The sequence below is a fragment of the Cimex lectularius genome, unplaced genomic scaffold (assembly GCF_000648675.2).
Source record: "Cimex lectularius strain Harlan isolate CLEC.00 unplaced genomic scaffold, Clec_2.1 scaffold223, whole genome shotgun sequence".
NCBI classification, from domain to species: domain Eukaryota; kingdom Metazoa; phylum Arthropoda; class Insecta; order Hemiptera; family Cimicidae; genus Cimex; species Cimex lectularius.
The window spans coordinates 536,718-555,926 of record NW_019392771.1 but is presented as its reverse complement, the minus strand read 5'-3'; the positions used below and the strand labels follow the sequence as shown (position 1 = coordinate 555,926).

The 19,209-nt window shown below is 35.3% G+C and overlaps 1 protein-coding gene across 5 annotated transcripts in view; it reads right to left on the bottom strand.

Moving 5' to 3' along the window:
* The window catches only part of LOC106666769 (voltage-dependent L-type calcium channel subunit beta-1), a 218,199-nt gene that overhangs the window by 48,718 nt on the left and 150,272 nt on the right, over positions 1–19,209 (bottom strand). For 3 of the 5 annotated variants that reach the window (XM_014394201.2, XM_014394195.2, XM_014394193.2), the window contains exon 3: positions 14,282–14,371. The exons of the other annotated variants lie outside the window; for them this stretch is intronic. In XM_014394201.2, the coding sequence (XP_014249687.1) occupies positions 14,282–14,371 (90 nt within the window). The remainder of the gene's footprint in view (positions 1–14,281; positions 14,372–19,209) is intronic. 5 annotated transcript variants of the gene reach the window in all.

The following is a 19,209-nucleotide window of genomic DNA, read 5'->3' as shown; positions in this document are numbered from 1 at the left end:
ATCAAAACACCGGAATAACTTTATTTAAAACATTTAATTCCCTAATTTCGTGGTCCGCTTGACCAATTAATATATATACATTTTTTAATATTCCCAAAAATGACTTCCATATTACGTGGACAAACCGATTCTAAACTGCCATCAATAATGATAATGAAGTCTGTCAGTTTTCAAATTCCACCTCTTTGGCAACTACTTAGGGAAAAATACTATTGATATGGGATCTCCTTGCTCCACGATAACGGGTAATGAGAAGAAAATTTTGACTTATAATGCTGATAATTTTGGCTCTTCAAATTTCACTAACAAATCTGGGAAGTATGAAAGCTCAGCCTTAAAATTGCTGGTTAAAAATATTACAGAAAAGCAAAATATTGCAAATACTGAATTACCACAATTGTATTTTATGCGAAGAAAGAAGATTGCGTGTTCTTAATTGAATCTAATAGCATTCCTAGTTAGTTCTTATGCTGCGTTTTTTCTCGTCATTGTAACAGCAAAGTACAAATAATTTTAAAATTATTTTAGTTTTCAATGTTAGAAGCTTTTCACTCAGGAACATCCTGAATCAAAGAATGGTGAACAAAAAAGCATATTCAGTTGTTACTGCCAAGCTTTCGCCTTGTTTTAAGGTTATCATCAGGGACTACATTAATTTCACAATATGAAAAACAGCCGTACTTGCGTGTGTTAAATACGTAAGCAATAAAAAGCAAACTTCCATCAGTCTCTCCTGTAAAATTTTCTTTTTTTGAGTCGTGTTACTTTTTTTGTGGGTGAGCGTATAATCATTGAGATTGTGGAGATTTCCCAGTTACAAATGGAGCAAGCAGCCAACAGAAGCCCCAAGACTGTCCTCTCAACAGTTCACACTCGCACCCTTCGCATTGCACACCACAGCCGACCCTCATAGAAATAGCAGAAAAACTTGCAATTTACCAGACGAAGTTGTAAAGAAGGAGTAGCAGACAAGCTTGCTAAGAAGGTGCAATGTTAACCTGGAGAAAAGAAGTCTAAAAATGGATCTAAGATGGTTCAAGAAGTGGAAGCATGTGGTAAAAGTACAAAACCTCTTCCAAACACTAAACACCAGGGGCGTATCTTGTACAATATTCCAAGTGGAAATCCAACAGTCATAGTGGTTAGATCGTAAAAAATAAGTATGGTAAAATACAATTAGATGTGGTATCAGGGAATAAGGAGAGCTAACAAACTTGTAATAGAAAGAGCCAAACGCAGCCGTTTTCAGTATGAAGCAATAAATAAAATTATAACTAACTCAAATATAGAGAAAAAAGTCGAAAGATATTGCTTGTTATATTATCACTTGATGAAAAGTGTTAAATTACTAATACTCTGTTGATAAGAGGATTGGTCATCGGGAAAAGTTGTTTGTGACTGGGAAGCATCAGCCCAGTTATGCGACTATAGGTAGGGCTGAAAAAAAAATACAAACGTAACTAAATTCCAAGACAAAAACCCAAAGACACTGCGCGTTGTAATGTCTTTTGAATAATATTACATACAAGAACAAGAGACATTGGGAAATGCCGGTGTGTCATTGGGAAGCTTCAACCTAGTTGTTCCACTATAAAAAGTAAAAGGAAAGTATACTCTTAAAAAAGAGTATACTTTCCTTGTTTTCCCGGTTGTGCTACATTTAGTTTGGAAAAGCCCAAAGGAATCCTTAAAAATAAGGTACAAACCATTATCCCAATGTCTGGGTCAAGATAGTAAGGTCAAAATAACAAAGAACAGTAGAACGCATACACATTGAACCAAAACTGCAGCTAAGTATTTGAAAAGCGGAACTAAAAATTGGCAGGAGAAAAGGAAAACTCGTACATTAGCCAAGAAATATTAAATCATGAATAAAATTATAGCTATCGCAGATTAAAAAACAAGTAAACCTCCCTCTGAAGAAGCTGGTGAATCGGTCATTGCGCATTCAATTACAGTCATAAAAAAATGTATAAAACTGAAGCAGAAATTACAGATTCAGATAAAGACAGATCTGAGCGTGTTATGAGTGGCTTTGAAGCTTCAACCTAGTTGTCCCATTATAAGAAGGTCCGAGGTGGAACTTAGGGAGTTTATAAGGTGAGTGTACTTTCTTTGGTTTGGACTTAGAGTAGTGTTTTTTCCACAATATCTTTTAAGATCGAGTTTGACGAAAGAGTAATCACCTGGATCTCTTTAAATTAAAAAGAAATAAAAATATGTTTCTTAATTTACTATTGCTTAATTTCACGCTGTAGACAGTCGGAGAAGGTCTATAGTTATAAGAATTTATTTTTGAAAAATTCGAAATCATTCTTTACACTGGTATTACAAAATATTTTTTTTAAAGAAGAAACACTTTTTAAAAGAGTAGTACTTTAATAGATCCGATATTGGTGCAAGTGAGCTTGTAAAAATGGCCGTGGCCACCTGTCGAAAGACGGCCTTCAAAGGGCCGAAATCAGGAGTAAAATCGCTTTCATAATTTATCCCATTACATGTGGAAGGTCGCTCATGAATAAACTGTTTTGGAATTACGGAAGAGGTTAAAGCTCTCTGAGCCGAACTAGTTTTTGTCCGTTGCGCAAAGGGGGATGGTGTCGGGGAGGGATAGTTGACAACCGGTCTTGTTTAATACATCGCTTGTTCTCAAATGTCGCAAGGTGGCCCATAGCGGCCATCTTTGCCCAAACGAAAGGAATCTTGCTCCTCCGCGGATATTGCCCAATTAGAGCCGAGTATCTTACCAACTCCATCGCACTCTCTCACTGCCCTCCTCCTCGGATTAACATAACTAGACCCTGCCGTAAATATTTGGTGGCCCGGCCCGCGGTAATTGTCCAGACCGGAGGATTTGCCCGGACAAGGCTATATATGTTCCTAGATGGGAGATGTTACAAAAGGGGAATATATTTTTAAAAGAAACGTCACCTAATATCTCCTCTTAGCTCCAACTCTCTTTCTTAACTCTTCTTCTTCTCACCCATTTACTTCCTCTTATTGACCAACAAGCTTTTTCCTTGGTTGATATCACTTTTGTGCCATGTCATGTATTTCCATTAAAGCATAACACTTTAATATTCACTAACTGTCAAGTAAGAAAAAATACCACAATCATTAATCCAATTGATCTAAATTGTAAATAAAAAAATTGTGTTAAAATACTCAATTTGATTTCAGGGCGTCACTACTTCGATCATACCTTACAGAAAATTAGTTTCCTTTCAGTGCTCACTCACGCATGGCAAATGAAGCAAAGCGTTCTCCACGTCTTTTTGGCGCAGTGCCCACTAGAGCGATGCGATAGTGTTGCAATAAGAAGTGATCTTTAATCGCCCGATACGACTTTTATCGGTGCAACACTCTCGTGCCCACTGGAGCGAAGTGACAAGCGATACGAGCATACCTTAGTACCTTTTTAAATTAAACTGTTATGTATGTTGATGTTGTGGTATTCCTGGCAGGATTTCTTTGGTTGTTGGCTTATTCTTTGGTGTTACAAAAATTATAGAAGATTTAGAAACCTATTGTGACTGCTGGAAACTTAAAGTTAATACCGCTAATTCAAAAATTATAATATTTAAAAACAATAAACATAATTTACAACCAAACGTAAGATAGAAATTTAATAATAACATTTTAAAAATAGTTGAAATTTGGGGGTGTAAAGAATATATAGGTTTAGAAAAATTTCAACGGTTCGCTGCGAACAGAATATTATCCCTTCTCAAAAATACGCCCAATTATACAATCTATTTAGAAATTAATACGTCAAGTTTATTTCTTTTTAAGTTTATAGTACATTCCACTATTTTTGCCAAAACATTCGATGATCCTAACAAGCTGGCCAATTTGATTACTCATGAAAGTGTAAAGTTAAAGACTGGTTGGGTTAAGGTCTGATTAGAAAGAACGCAGGAACTCGAAATCCCCATGGATTTAAACAGATTCAGTGCCGAATATAAGTGGCCTTATTGTAACATTTTTGGGGAAGCTCAGGTTGAGGGAAAGAAACAAATTATCGGTCGATGTATCCGCAGCAAGATTCCACCTATACTTCAAACAGTTACTTCATGATCTAGATTACATCAAACAATGTCAATGAAACGGTGCATTTTCTAGGCGAAGTCCTGTTCTGGAGAATTTTGTTCAATTTATTACAACCGGAGATCTTTGTCACTGATCAGTGTGTAGCCATTTTCAACGAAGAGAAGTGGGATGATTTTTATTCATGCACCATTACTTCTTTAAAATACAGTTAGTTTTTGGTGGATCAATTTAATTTTAATTAATTTTCATTTTATTAAAAAATAATATTTTTCTTCATTTTATATGTTAGCTTTTGTTATTTATTTGCATATGTAAACTGGACAGACGGAATCTAGTTCATTGTTATTATGTTGATCTCTATTATTAATAGTAGTATCTTTTTACGCAGTTATAATCATGAGCTCTTCAGAGTAGGATGTCATTATTGCTTACTGGTACTTAAGTCAGCGGAAATAAAAAACAATAAAATATTGGGTACACCAATATAATGTTAACAATATCTTCAGCTTTTATGCTATTTTCTTCTATGCTGTGCTTGTTAAATTAGGTCTTGAATAACTTTTCAACGAATAGTTCCATAAATATGGGTTCTGTTAAACTATTTTGTCAAATTGAGTCGACAAGATTGACAGACGAGTCGCGCCGATCTTTCGCCTAGAGCGATTGACATGCTGTGTCGCCCCAACCGATACGCCGCCGATAATCATCGGCGTTGCATCGCAACCGCGCTACTTTAGTTGCTTAGTGCTCTTTAACGAAAACAATCGTACTTCTCAGGAAAGGTGATATTACGAGTGACTTAAAAATTCTCTTTTTTGTTTATTTGTAATCAATATCTAGGTGGCTAATTATGTTATTTCTAAAATATTTATTTGGACAAAAGTTGTTTCAAATATGTCATATTTTTCATATTTTGAATTTTTCAAAGATTATGTTTTCGCTGGAATGATATAAATTAAAAATACGTATTATATATTGCTGAATGACATTAAAAAATTGAGTTACGTTAACGAAATTTTTTTGCAGGGAGCGCGACAAACTCCAAAATCACCCCCTCCAAATTAGAATTTTTTCTACAATAATTTAATACATATAAAATAAATATATTTTTTATGTCAGTTTAATTCTGATTAATAATTCTAATAATAATTCTGAAAAATAGTCAGTTTTTTAGCTATATTTCGCCGGATGTTGTGCCATATTCATATTCAGCCAAGGCAGAACAGTTCGGTTAAGTTTCAAAAGAAATACATCAATTGGTCTGAGCAAGATTAGATTAAAATTTTGTTTTCGGATGAGTCATGGTTTTTTTTAAAGTCTTCTGACGGCCGAGAGAGGGTTTGGAGAAGAACAGGAGAGCGATATATTCCCGCAACATTTTCCCTCCGGAGAGGTGGTGGTGTTATGGTTTGGGCAGGCAATTCTATGGAAGGTCGCACAAACTTGATCTTCATCGAGGGTTCCCTAACTGAAGATGTGTTACCAGAAGAAGCTCTTCCTTATATGCCACTAATTGGCGACTGTTTTATTTTTATGCATGACAATGCAACGACTACTTGGCGTCGTTGGCTTCAATCCAAGTGTGGAGTAGCCAGCATGTAGTCTCGACTTAAGTCCTATCGAACATCTTTGGGACGAGTTGTCAAAGAGGGTAAAAAGTCACCCACTGCCCAGTGATGCCAGTGAATTTGCAGGAATTAATGATGGCGCTGTTGGAGGAATATGAAAATATCCCACAGTGTATAATAATCCTCTCGTAAAAAGCCTTTTCTGTCTTTAAAATTTCCTTTTCTGGAGAAACTAAACGAAGAAAATACAATAATTATTATTGATGGATTAAAAATATTTTTTATTAAATAAGAAATCTAACGATAATCCTAGCTATCACGTATTATATTGAAAAACTTATAAGTAAATTATTATACATTACAAAAATATTTAGGCAGATCAATTATGAGTGGGACGTGAGCGTTCCTTCTATGATCATACTTGAATTTAAAAAAAATATTCAGGGTGATTCCGTTGATCGGATTATTGATTTGTTTATATCAAAATGTCTACAAAGGTGAGTAGTATTTAATGATCGTTAATTAATGATTATTTAGAGATAGTGAGATGCGGTCTGGTTTGATGTAGGTTTCAGAAAAACATTTTCTTTATCGTGCAATTTTTCGATCTTTATTGAGATCATCTTCAAAGCTAAAAGTGTGTTTTCTGTGTAGATGTGTCACTGCTGTGTGCTGAGTTGGGAGTCTTAGTGAGATATTAATGTTATATATAAACAAAAAAACATTAATATCTCACTAACCAGAATACCCACACTTGAGTCCTGAAGATGTTAATAAGGATCGAAAACGATGGAGAAAATGTTTTTCTTGACCTACATCACACCAGACCGCATCTCGCGATCTCTAGATGATATTTACTAAAGGATTGAACTTAAATAATAAAGAAATAAAAAAAACTTTCAAAATGTTTTTTAGATGTGACGCTCTTATAAAAAACTGTACTGACACAAAACTCCTCAAAAAATCATGAATGTCCCCATTATCACTGAAGTGACACTTAGGTGATAAGCGTAACCGGTGGTACGTTTTCTGAATGAATGAAAGAAGCTGGACTCCACGGTAGCCGTGCCACGTGGCCAAGATTGCCCTTTGCATCACACACGTGTCTCCCACGTGAGATCTCAGAGCAACCGCATTACTCGGCATTACAAGACGTGCGTGACCCCACATACGTCTCAGCTGCTTGCTGCTGGAATTCATCCAGGCAATCTGCCCGTCAGTCGCCGAGAGCGGCAGCGTTAATTCCAAGGCGATTTACACAGAACAAAGAGTTACTTGACGTTAAACTTTATTCACTAACACAGCTCGTCAGGTGTGAAAATCTCAGTCAGGTAATAAAAATTCTTGACTAAGAGAGTTGCGCACTCTTGATATTTATTACGCTTTTTTGGGCAAGGCGTGGTTTAATGAATTATGTAATAAATAAACAATAGTAAGTGATATTATACTGGAAGTCTTAGAAAAGCTAATAAACGTACCTTAGCTTATTTGCGTACATGGGTTTGAATTTCTTTAAAGTTTTTAAGATAAAAGCAATGTATAATCACTGTGGGATGTTTAGAGAAAAATGATCAACATATTAAACACAAACACGGCAAAGAAAATAAATTTGTATGTATATTAAGTACGATTTATTGAAATATACAAGATATGATTTCCAATCATCCTTGTTGGCGAACCTCTTCAGTGGAGGTTTCTTGCTTCACCATGTTTATATACTTGACCCAATACTGTTATATTTTAAGTATGAACCTGTAGTTTGTTCGTTTTGTTGACTTGCTTTACCCCTCTTATACCCCTAACTGAAAATCACCACCATTGCCCACGTATGGATGTAACTATTTCCAGTCTACTTATAACTGCAGATTTTTTCTAAGAAAAGAGGAGAAAGATAAATTGCCTTTTTTCTTGCTCTAACTATTATTTGCATTTCATATAAGGCGTGATTATCGATTGTTTTCTTGGATTACCTTTTATATTAAATGTACTATAAAGCAAAATTAAAACAATCTATGCAATAGTATAAATAAATTCTTAGCCAAATAGGAGCAAGCATAACAGTGAGCTTTCTCCTTGAGATTTGCAGGATAATGGCATCTTAAGTTGTTAATCAGGGTTATAAACGGGGTGAGGCAAGTCAGCAAACCCACAGATGAAGATGAGAACCAGGCACCAAAATACCAAAACAGCGAATATAATAATCAAAAATGGTATACATAGAAAGCAGACGACTACTGCCAAACTTAAATATTGATCAACTATTATAAAACATAAGGACACACCAATGTAATGTTTACAATACTTTCAGCTTCAGCTTATCTGCTATTTTCTTCTATGCTGTGCTTGTTAAATTAGTTCTTGAATAACTTTTCAACGAGTAGTTCCATAAACACGGGTTCTGTTCAACTATTTTGTCGAAAGAAATAACAGCAGAGGCGTTGAGTCCTGTTCAGTCGACATGATTCACCGACGAGTCGCGCCGATCTATCGCCTGGAGCGATTGACAAGCTGTCCCCAACCGATACGCCGCCGATAATAATCGGCGTTGCATCGCGATCGCGCTGGTGTGCACTGGATTAGTTGCTTAGTGCTCTTTAACGAAAACAATTGTACTTCTCAGGAAACGTGATATTACGAGTAACTTCAAAATCAAGGCAATCTATGTAATAAGAATCTTGAAAGCACCATACACATATGTTTTAGTAGTTTTAGTCTGATAAACCCCCAAAAATTCATCACAGGTCAAAATATAAACAGGTTGAGACAAATCCCAGTACGAGATGGAGTTAACAGAAAAGTCCATGGAAAATAGTCAGTCAAAATTAAAATATTGTTTTTATTAAAACTTTTTGTACTTATAGTTAGTTTTTCTTTTGAACGAAACTATACATTTTATGATAATAAATGTATGGTGGTTAGTGACCGTTAATCGACATTTATTTAGAAATCGTGAGATGCGGTCTGGTGTGATGTAGGTTTCAGAAAAACATTTTCTTTATCGTGCCAACGTTTCGATCTTTATTGAGATCATCTTCAGGGCCTGGGATTTATAAACATTGTTTACATTTAACAAATCCATTTAGGATGTGGAAAAGTGAATTTATACAATGCAAAATATATTTTATATATTCAATCAAAGTATTTCTACTCACTCAAAGTGTTTGTCTTCTGAGTATATATTTAAATATATCTTGCATTGTATAAATTCACTTTTCCACATCCAAAATGTAATTGTAATATGTAAACAATGTTTGTAAATCCCAGGCCCTGAAGATGATCTCAATAAAGATCGAAACGTTGGCACGATAAAGAAAATGTTTTTCTGAAACCTACATCACACCAGACCGCATCTCACGATTTCTAAATAAATAATAAATGTATTTTAACGTACTTCAGGTGTTGTTTGATATTTGATAACACATATTTATTTTAGAATAAATTATATAAGTGTCAGGTATTAATATTTTCTTTCTATAATTTTAGAGTGTGTTTAAATTATAGTAATTTGTGTAATTGTAACACCTGGGTCGACACTGAAGCTCGACGTTTAAACTGTTACATTTGTTTTAAAGAATACCCGCTAACTGATTTATTTTTGTTAAAAGTAACTCGAGTAACTGAATTAAATTATGAGGGCGATTTCATTTTTAATAAAGGAAATCTTTTAAAAATCGTATGTGTGGGAAGGGATTGGTTTTGTTACGGAATCTAGCATTATGTAGGTCATGCAAGTTGAATATGTAGGGCTAGACAAGGACGTTATTTAACTTGTTCCAAAATCACTAACCTATTTCAAAGGACCAGTTGCCAAATACCACTTACTTTGCTACGGCCGTCCATATCAAATTCTGGTTAACGGATTAAATATTCAAAGTGTGATTTTTTGACGTAAAACGCTTATTTTATTGAGGGGAAATTGTATGAACTTTTTCTTACCATTTGCACCTCTAATTACATACACTAGAGGTTTAGGTTTATAATTTCTTTTAATTTAATTTAGTAATAAGAATGAATGACGTAGTATATTGTTATTTTTAGAAGCAAGTTATAAACTTTGATAAAAATTAACGTCAGAAACGAATCAGTCACGGCAGTTTGCTTAAGGACATGTCCGATTAACAGTAAACCCGTAATACATCGTGTATCTGCATTGGATGGCTGTTAGATTCGCACGATTATAAACGGCTATTGAAAGCATTCTTAACATGTCACGTCTTTATCGGGAAACTAACGCAACTTAATGGGCATCGTGAAGATTTTATAAATGGGCGGGTTTAAAGCGCCGACACAGGATGTGATTTCATTGAAAATATAACTAATCAGATCGTAGGGTACGTTTGGGTTTTTCGAATGGGGATCATTTAAATTTAACTCACCAGACAATGCCACATCACGACGAAAAGAAGGGCGGCGACGCGCAAAAATTACATGAAGCATACAGGTACGTAAAGTCAACGTAAGAGTGTATCATCGCAGTCAGTGGAAAACATGACTAGTAGTAGAAAGAGAACGACTTCAACGAAAGAGGATGTCTTCGATTAAGGATAAATTTTAACAATAGCTAATTTGACCTTGTACGAGATCATAGCCAGTTGATATAATTGAATTTTGATAAAATAAATTAAGAACAAAAACTTGAGACCTGATTACGGTTGGTGTTTGCTTTCTTTGCAATCTTTTGATTTTCAATTAAGCAAAAAGTCAATCTGGCAATTGGAACTATCCTATTTTGTGGGTTTACTATAAAACAGGTCCTTCAGGCGAACAAGGACAGGTTCCTAACAAGAATTTGGATAGAACGAAAAGCGATCCTTGATGTTCCAGTTGAATACTCACCGTTTAAAAAATATTAGCATGTGATTTTTCGAAAGCCTATTTTATTGTCATTATATATAAAAAAAGGTTTTTCTATTAAAATGTATTTTTATATTTAATATTGAATTTTTGAAGACATAAGAATAAAGGGATTAATTATATCGTGAAGTTGCTATGGGTTACTAGTACCCTGGGTCTGGACAGTACAAATATCAAGATCTTTGAACATTGACCCCATAACCTGTCATTTATCGTTAATCTTAGATATGAAGTTGTAATTAAAATAATAAATGAAATTGTACTAAGTGGTCAGTAAGTAGTTGACTAGTTGGCTGTTCCTCGTGGTTATTTAATTGTGCAATCTGCTTCATTGAACTCATGTATTTCAAAACATTGATTGATATATCGTACAATGATAAATCATTACTCAAATAAACATTGTCAATTCAGTTTCAAAGAGGTCAAATATTTCCTTGGATTGAGATATACTTAGGATGGTAGCGTAGTACACCCAATTGCTAGGAACTTTAATATCTACTTCCATATTGCTAACAGGTCCATTTTGCTTTACCATTCACAGAACAAGTTGGATTCGTTCAGTATATTTTGTTCGAAAAATCGTTAAAGGTTCTTAGAATATTTGTCCTGTTGCTGCAGTGATATATCCATCGTCGATTGCACTGTAGGTGCGTAGTTCTGTAAGAGGTGGCTTCTAGCTTCAAAATGTGACGATTCTGGTCCTACACGTACGGAGCTCACTTTCCTTCTTTTATTAGATTCAATAGTCTGGACAGTATGTAGTAGTCAGGTATTGACAGTGGATATAATAAGATTTCTTCTTCTTTTTTGGCAGAACCTCGACAAACTGTTTTCTGCTATGGCTATGCCAGGTTAGCAGCCTGCAATGATCGTAAGTTTTGTTCAGCCTCAATGAAGCATTTCTGTGGTAGGTTTATGTGGAAGGTTTCTACAAGTCGGCGTCTTTATGACTTTTCGGACCGCGACCAGTCTGTTGTGCTATGTCCATTACTGACTGGAGCTCTCTTCGTTAAGCTTAAAGCTTTTTACGCGATTCCAAGGCTTTATTAATCCTCAAACGTTACAGTGGTAAAGAAAGAGACGTTATACGACCCAATCTCTTTTTGATGAGGTTTTTGGTAGATGTAAGATCTCAATAGTCATTTTTGTTGAATAATAACACTTAATGATAATATCTTACATGAAAAACCCTTTTTGTAGTAATAATATATAAGTATTATATGTTAGAGGTCTTCAAATCCAAATCAAAGTACCTAAACAAAATAAAAATTTGACAAAATGCCAAATAATGTAGGGAGAAAATGAAATTTTTCCATAAATTAATGGCTCCCGGGTGTATGTATCATCAGGCTTTGGATTTTCTTTTTCTATGAGTAAGTGTCTCAGATTGTATAGGCTTTCACATCAACAGCGGATTGTCCCGCGGTTTCTCCTTTTTCCTGGATGTACACAGGTTTGTTTTGGCTGCTCCAAGTCGTGCCTTCACAGTCTGCTACGTTCTAACATCATTTTAGTCTTATAAGACCCAAGTGTGTACAATTTTGCCAATATGGTATGCTGCAAAAGGTTCGAGGTCGATAAGTTTCTTGAATGAACATTTCTAGGCCTATTTATCTGCCCCCTCGTTTTCCCTGTGCACTGTTTGCCCTCCTAACCATAACAGGGTGCTTTTGTTGTTTTCCTGAAGGGGGCACAAGAGCGTTAATTTAATCCCAAACGGCTTTGGGTTTACTACTGATGCCTGGCTGTCCGAATAAATGACTATGCTTTTTTTAAATAGTATTCAGCCTTTTGATCTCTCTGGTACTGTGTTCGATACGCGTTGTCTCTGCCTGAAATACGGAGGAATATTGCCCATTGGTTCTTCGTTCTTGGAGCCATCAGAGATAGTCGGCATTCACTGAGATTCATTTCTTCCAGCCTGATCATGGGTACATCATGGTAATTTGAAATTTTTTATCAAACCTGAATTTTTGGATCATGGCGTCAATAGGTATTCTACTACCTTATCCGCATAAAGTGTTTCCCGAAGCTTTAATCCTATTTATGCGGATAGGCTATGGGTGTCTTGTGAATAAGGACTTTTAAGCTTTTCCCCGGGGATATGTAGTGCTGGTAGATTAAGGACTTCCTGGGCAGGAGTGGGTTTCTGGAATGTTGTTCCACCAGGTGTAAATTTTTAACATTACCCATTTAGCAAGTGATCCTTTTTTATTTAAGGTCGGAATTATATCTAAGGATTCTGGCCCATAGTGATGCATCTTAGAGCAATTCCTAGCTAGTCTATTCGTTACGCTACTGTCCTGTGACCTGAGGTCAAATGACAACTCGTTCTCTATTCTTACTGCTTCCAGGGCACTCAGCAGTCCCATGCAGTATGTAATCTTAACTCAGATGAGTCCAGGACTTTGAGCGCAGCTTTTGATAACAACATTTTTGTCTTCTATTCCCAGAAATTTTATCTCAGGTGCGCAGGGCTTAATTGCCACGGCGATAGTACTGCAGGACAATTCTTTTTTGCGTTTTGTGATCAATTACTGGTGTGTAACCATCACTCCTACTAAATCATACTCTTCTTCTCATATGTCACATAACCGTTTGGAGCTGTTTACAATTTTATGTATTGAGTAGCTTCTTCGTTACGCTGGATCCTAGTGTAAGCTTGAACTTTTCTTATGCTTACTTTCCATTTGATTACATTGATTTTCTTTCATTGTATTATTCTTCTGATATTCGAGATTAATTACAACTAAGTTTTGTAATTTTGTACCTTGTCCATCATGCGGCGAGAGCCATTTTGTGTTTGGTGTACACATTTTTTTTCTTTTTATCAATTGTATCTCTTGTAAAAAATTGAAACTCACGAAAACGGGTAACTAAGGTCATTTATGATGTAACTTTCTAATTGTAGACCAACAGGTCGAGAAAATGAGCAAAAATATCTGGAAGCATTTGTAAATGGGCAAACAAGAAAAATAGTGTTCTGGTTCAAGGTGTATAACAAAGAAAAAAGTTTCCATCCCGAATTTTATAACGGCTATTATTTAAGAGAAACTGAAAGTTCATTTAACTAATGACAGGTTTATAAAGGCTACAGAAATTTAGTGTTTATTAAAATGAAAAGCCAATCGACCAAATTGCAGCACACGGCGGTAGAAATTACGTGTAGCTATATAACGCAGGCCTCGCCGTCATTAATACTATGAAATTAAACATATTGCGTTGTTATGATAAGTAATTTTTTTCTATATTATCTTGGTAGAACGATTTGCAGTTTGGGCGGTTCTATTTCTTGCAATAAATATTTACTCAAGCCAACCTTCATCGCGTGAATGATTTGTTTGAATCATAACCCCTGATACACGAATCAAGAGGTCTACTTCCTACTTTTTTTACCTCAGATCACGCGATTGGAACATAACAGGAAAATTTCCTGAAGGAGAAAAATCGACACGATCAACAGTAGCAATAGATTTCAAAACAATTGCTTTTGCATAAAATAACAAAACTTTCAACTTATATTGAAATTTGTCATTTATTTATGCACCACATGCATTAATTAATGCACATTTATTTGCTATATCATAACTTCTAACGCAATCATTTGCTAATGCTGAAATTAGTGTCTATAATCAAAATTCCAAACAGTATAGTATAAATATCCAGTTTGCTCAATTTTTCAAAAATGAGAAATGGACCAATCGGCTGATAAAAGCCATCATTCCATTTTTCTGTACATAGCTGAACAGGAACACATTACTCGTGTTTATTCTTTGTCATCTTCTTATTGTAATAATACCTTTACTTACAATACTCCTGTGTGTTACAAATGGATGTATTAAGCAGCTAACCAACCTCCTCTGCCAAGAACCTAGGTAATTTTGCAGGAAAGTCGTCACCTAAAATCAAAATGAGACTTTCTACTTTCTATGACATCAAAACAACTCAACGATGAACGTAAAACCCCCATCAACTGAGGTAGTTATCTTGACTACTCTGACTTATGACCGAGTCGAGTTGAGCAACACAATTGGACGGTTTCTAATGCTCCACCACCAGAAAACATAAATCCTCTCAGTTTGATCCGACCAAAGGAACATAAAACATTATCACACAATTAATAAAATAACATTACATCTTAGAAATTCACAAATATCTCTATGAAATCAGAACACTCAACAAACATGTGGTATTTGTTTGGGTTCCTAGTCATGTCGGCATTTCTGGAAATGAAAATGCTGATCAACAGGCCAGGAACGCCGCAAACCATCCACAAAGAACAGATCAATTTCCTCTCCGTCCAGATGATATAGTCGTTTATGTGTAAAACATTATCAAACGAAAGTGGGCGGCAAGATGGAATGTCTGTAGAGATAGTATGAAAGAAATTAAGTCAGTTGTACATAATGGCCAACTGAGGAACTTGAGAGAAAAAGAACTTGCGATTCTCTCTAGGTCATATCAGGCTAATCCATAATAGGCTTTTAATAGGCAACAACCTTCCAACTTGTCCTCGATGTATGCGAAGTGGAGAACGCATCATTTTGACAGTAAAACATATTTTGGTCGACTGTCCCACTTTACAACCCTTTAGGCAAAGGCTCAACCTTTCGAGTGATTTACAGGAGTTACTGGGTCCCCAGTGTTTCTTTCGAAGAGCACTTTTCAGCTTTCTCAAATTTATTGGAATTAATAATGAGATTTAGGCCTTTTCCCAAATTGTTATACCATTGAATGCCTGCTAATGTTTGAATGAGAGTTGCAAGATTTTTTTTTTAAGAAGTTTTTGAGGCTGCCGGAGCGGAAAAATGAAATGGAAGAAAATACAAATTGCGGGGTAATGAACTGCGATGCCTAAAATCGCAATTTAAATAAGAAAGATAGCTCCCTCAAAAAAAAAAAAAAAAGTGTTATTGTGTTTTCTTTCTTATTATTGTTATGTAGAATTAGTTTATGTATCATATTTGAATGGAAGAATAAAAGGATAAGGATGAGCCTATACTCATGCTGAGACTGTTGCTAGTCTGACTCCATTATTATTATTATTATTATTAGCCATACAAGCCTATGGGAAATGTTTAAATTATGGAACAAAAATTCACAATTCTAATAAAAAAAAGAAACAAATAAATTTTATATGTAATTTAAAATGGGATTTTTGCATACATTTGGCCTTCCAAATTAAGAATTTTAAAAAGAAAAAAAAAAGAAAAATTAAAGCTTGGATGGCAATAGGATAAATTAGTTTACTAGTGAATGTTTGGAGTCAAAGCTTTATAGCACTCAGAAGAGATATAGCTAACCTAAGATAGAAGGTTTGGATGTTAGGGCGTGAAATGACCTTAGCCGTTAAAACGCCCTTAAAAATTAATAATAATAATAATAATAACAATTCAAGTAACGATTGTTTGAATGTGGCACGTTAGACAAATACCATAAACAACTTCAGCCACATGTGCACTATACACTGGCAAACACCCAGCACTGAATCTTGTTAGAATGTCCAAAAAAACTGACTTGTACATAACACATAAAAAATAAACAATAAGCAAACGCCAACGTTCAAGAAAGGCGAACGAGCAAGTGAACATCCATTTGGAGAATGAAGATCAACCGCAAGACGAGCTAGTTGAGCAGCAGGAGAACGTTTTAATCAGCCAGGCGCTTACAACCAAAAGATCAACCTACCTTTTACAGCCTTATCAACCTTGGAAAGAAGCTTGAGATCCTCATCTTTACCAGAGCAACGTCATTACTGATCCTTCGTTTTTACCTTCATTATTTTATCGTTAATAAATCATACTTATCCGATTTTTCATTTTATGCTGTTGAATCATCCTATCTACTCCGTCCATTCCAAACCCTATATCACCCCTGGATGGTGGGTCCAGAACTACCTATTCAAGACCAGTGGAATATTATACTCTCGACTATCGTTCCATGGTTCCGACTATATAGTGGGGCATTTACCCCAACCGTCCAGTAGTAAGTAAATAACTGGGGAAAAAGTTTCATTAATGTAGAATTAATTGGGATAAATTTGCAAATATAAATAAATTTATTCTGGTTGAGTTGATTTTCCTCTCTCTGATGTTACTTCTTTTTGTTCCTTTTCCTTCTGGTATGATTGTAAGAAGTTTTTATTTTATTTTATTTGAGAGTCTGATTAAGTTATCTACGGTGTCGGAGTTTTATCAGTACGATGGATCAATCAACCGACGAAGTTTCTCCGTTATTTTACTTTTCTGGTCAACTTCTTCGATTAACGGGTCTTTTATATTTGTATACAAATGTGAATTAAGAAATAAAAACCTGTATAAAACTAAGTGGTCGGGCGAATCACAGTGACGGGCGCACCTAGCCTCGAATTTGCACTCGGCCTTTAATATTTCAATCCTGAAAATGATTTTGATGATTGAATGTGCATAGGAGTCAATTAACTATCTCCACAGGAGGTCGTGAGTTTACAAGCGATAACTCGTCGTTTTGAGTGGGAGGCTTTAACTATAAGTACTTGGTTGCCAACTGGTTCGTATATATCACGCGACTAGCACCCCGAGTGTGGGATTATAAAACGGTTCATGTTCCCTTTTCGAATCGGTACTCGCGATATAACACGATGGGGATCCTTTATTTTAAAATAGTGTCGAAGGCTAGATCTATGCCCTGTTTGGTATTAACACGGGGTCGATAAGGCGACGGTAATAAGACCCATCAGCGTTGATAATATACGTAAGCAATTGTGCGTACGTGCCCTGGTGGAAGTTAAATCGGGACAAATGAAATCGGATTTCTTGTTTGCTGTAATCTGACACACATTTATACAAATATCGTGACTGTTTATAGCGGAAAATATCATTATTAATATTGGAATATTCCACTCGGAAATGATCTCTTAACAGATATACATTGTTTATGTCTTTTTACAATCCTTATCCCGTGTTTTAAACTCGCTTTACAAAATCATTGAAAATTTTATCGTTTCCTTGATATAGCTATTTCCATGAGGAAGCAAGTAAATTAAACTTTAACCCAGTTTAAATGCTTTTTTTCAGCTTGGGTAATTGGCTTGTGTACGGTTATTATAATTCGTCGTACTCCACTAAAATCTTGCAAACATCACTTGCTAGCTTATCTAGAAAAGAATCCAGTTTTCTCTTCTTGAATTGTTTTTTTTCTTCTTAAGACTTCTACATCAACGAAGCGTAAGAACCACATTAAAAAAGTCACCTTTATTTTCATTCCACGATATCAAAAAGTGAAAAAAGCTTTCTGATTGATGCGAAAAGTTAAATGAGAAGATGCAGGGAGGAAGTGGAAGGAAAGGGAAGATTTCTGTTGTTTGAGCGGCCAGATAATGTTGTGATAATATTTCTTGAGCGACTCTCAACTATTTTGACATTTCGTTTTATAAAAGTAATGATAGCAAGAAAAAAAAACTGAAAAACCGTCCAATAAAAGTAAAAAAAGAAAAGAAGTGCGATTGTTTTTGTTCAAATGCAACATCTTCTGTAATTTTAAAATTTTAAAACTGTTGGGAATACAATGGAGTCAGTTAAGGTAAACTAGATGTTTATCGCAGAAATTCAACGAGAGAAATCTAACAATTTATAATAAATGCTCATGACATTTATTTTATCATAGTTTATTTTAATGTAACAAAATTTGTAAGTTTTGGCCTTCGATCATTCTGGCCTATCAATCTTCGCAGGTTTCGGCAAACCATCAGTAGGTACTCAAGGTTATAAGCAGGGAGAGGCTAGAGGGCAAACACAACTTATACCAAACTAACACGATTATCCTAGTTATCTACTCGCAGGCTTGGTCGGTCAGACGAAAGATCTGCAATCGCTGCTCAGGATCATAAGCAGGGCGAGACGAGAGAAAAAATAACCTTCATTAACCAAACTACAGGTACATAACCCCGTAGATATCAAGGAGAAATATCAGAATTTATAATAAATGTGTCACGAATTTTTGTAGTATGGTCTTCGATCATCCTGGTTTTGTTCTGTCGCAATTTTGATCTGTCAAACTTGATTCAGCATAGCGTTAGTAGTTGGTCAGAGTTATGAGCAGGGAAAGGCAAGAGAAAAACCCAACATTTATCGAACTGCACGATCATCCAGGTTGGCTCTTGCTGTTTTGTGTCTGTCAGGCATATTTACTTCTTGATCAGAGTATAATCAGGGCAGGCAAGGCAACAATTTAGGAAACTACAGGTTCACTACCTCCAAGACCTCTAGAATCTCATATATCATTGCAATTTAATTTCCGACGTAAAGGAATGTAACCAAGTAATTAAATGTTTTATAGTTTCGTCATTCTGATTTGCTTTGCTGGTTTAGGTTTATTTGTTAGGTACCAGATTTTCAATACTTGGTCAGGGTTATAAGGCGGGTAAGGCAAGATAACCACCCCTCTTTTTCAGGAAACTACAGTTTTATCAACTTGCATTAACTAGTAATTTCACATTTTATAATAAATGTTCTTTATTTCCAGGTGGTTTAGCGGCCTATTCTCGATGGTTTTGTTTATTCGTCCATCTTCAGAAATGGGCTTGAGTTGCTAAGACAAATTATTTATTTGTATTATCGATATCTGTTAGAAGACTAGAATCTAATTGAATATGCATTGAAAAAGAATATACGATTCAGCCAATTTGAACTAAACGTGTAAAAATATATGCAAATTATTCTCGTTTATTTCAAGTTGCCAAAAAACACCAAAAAAGTGT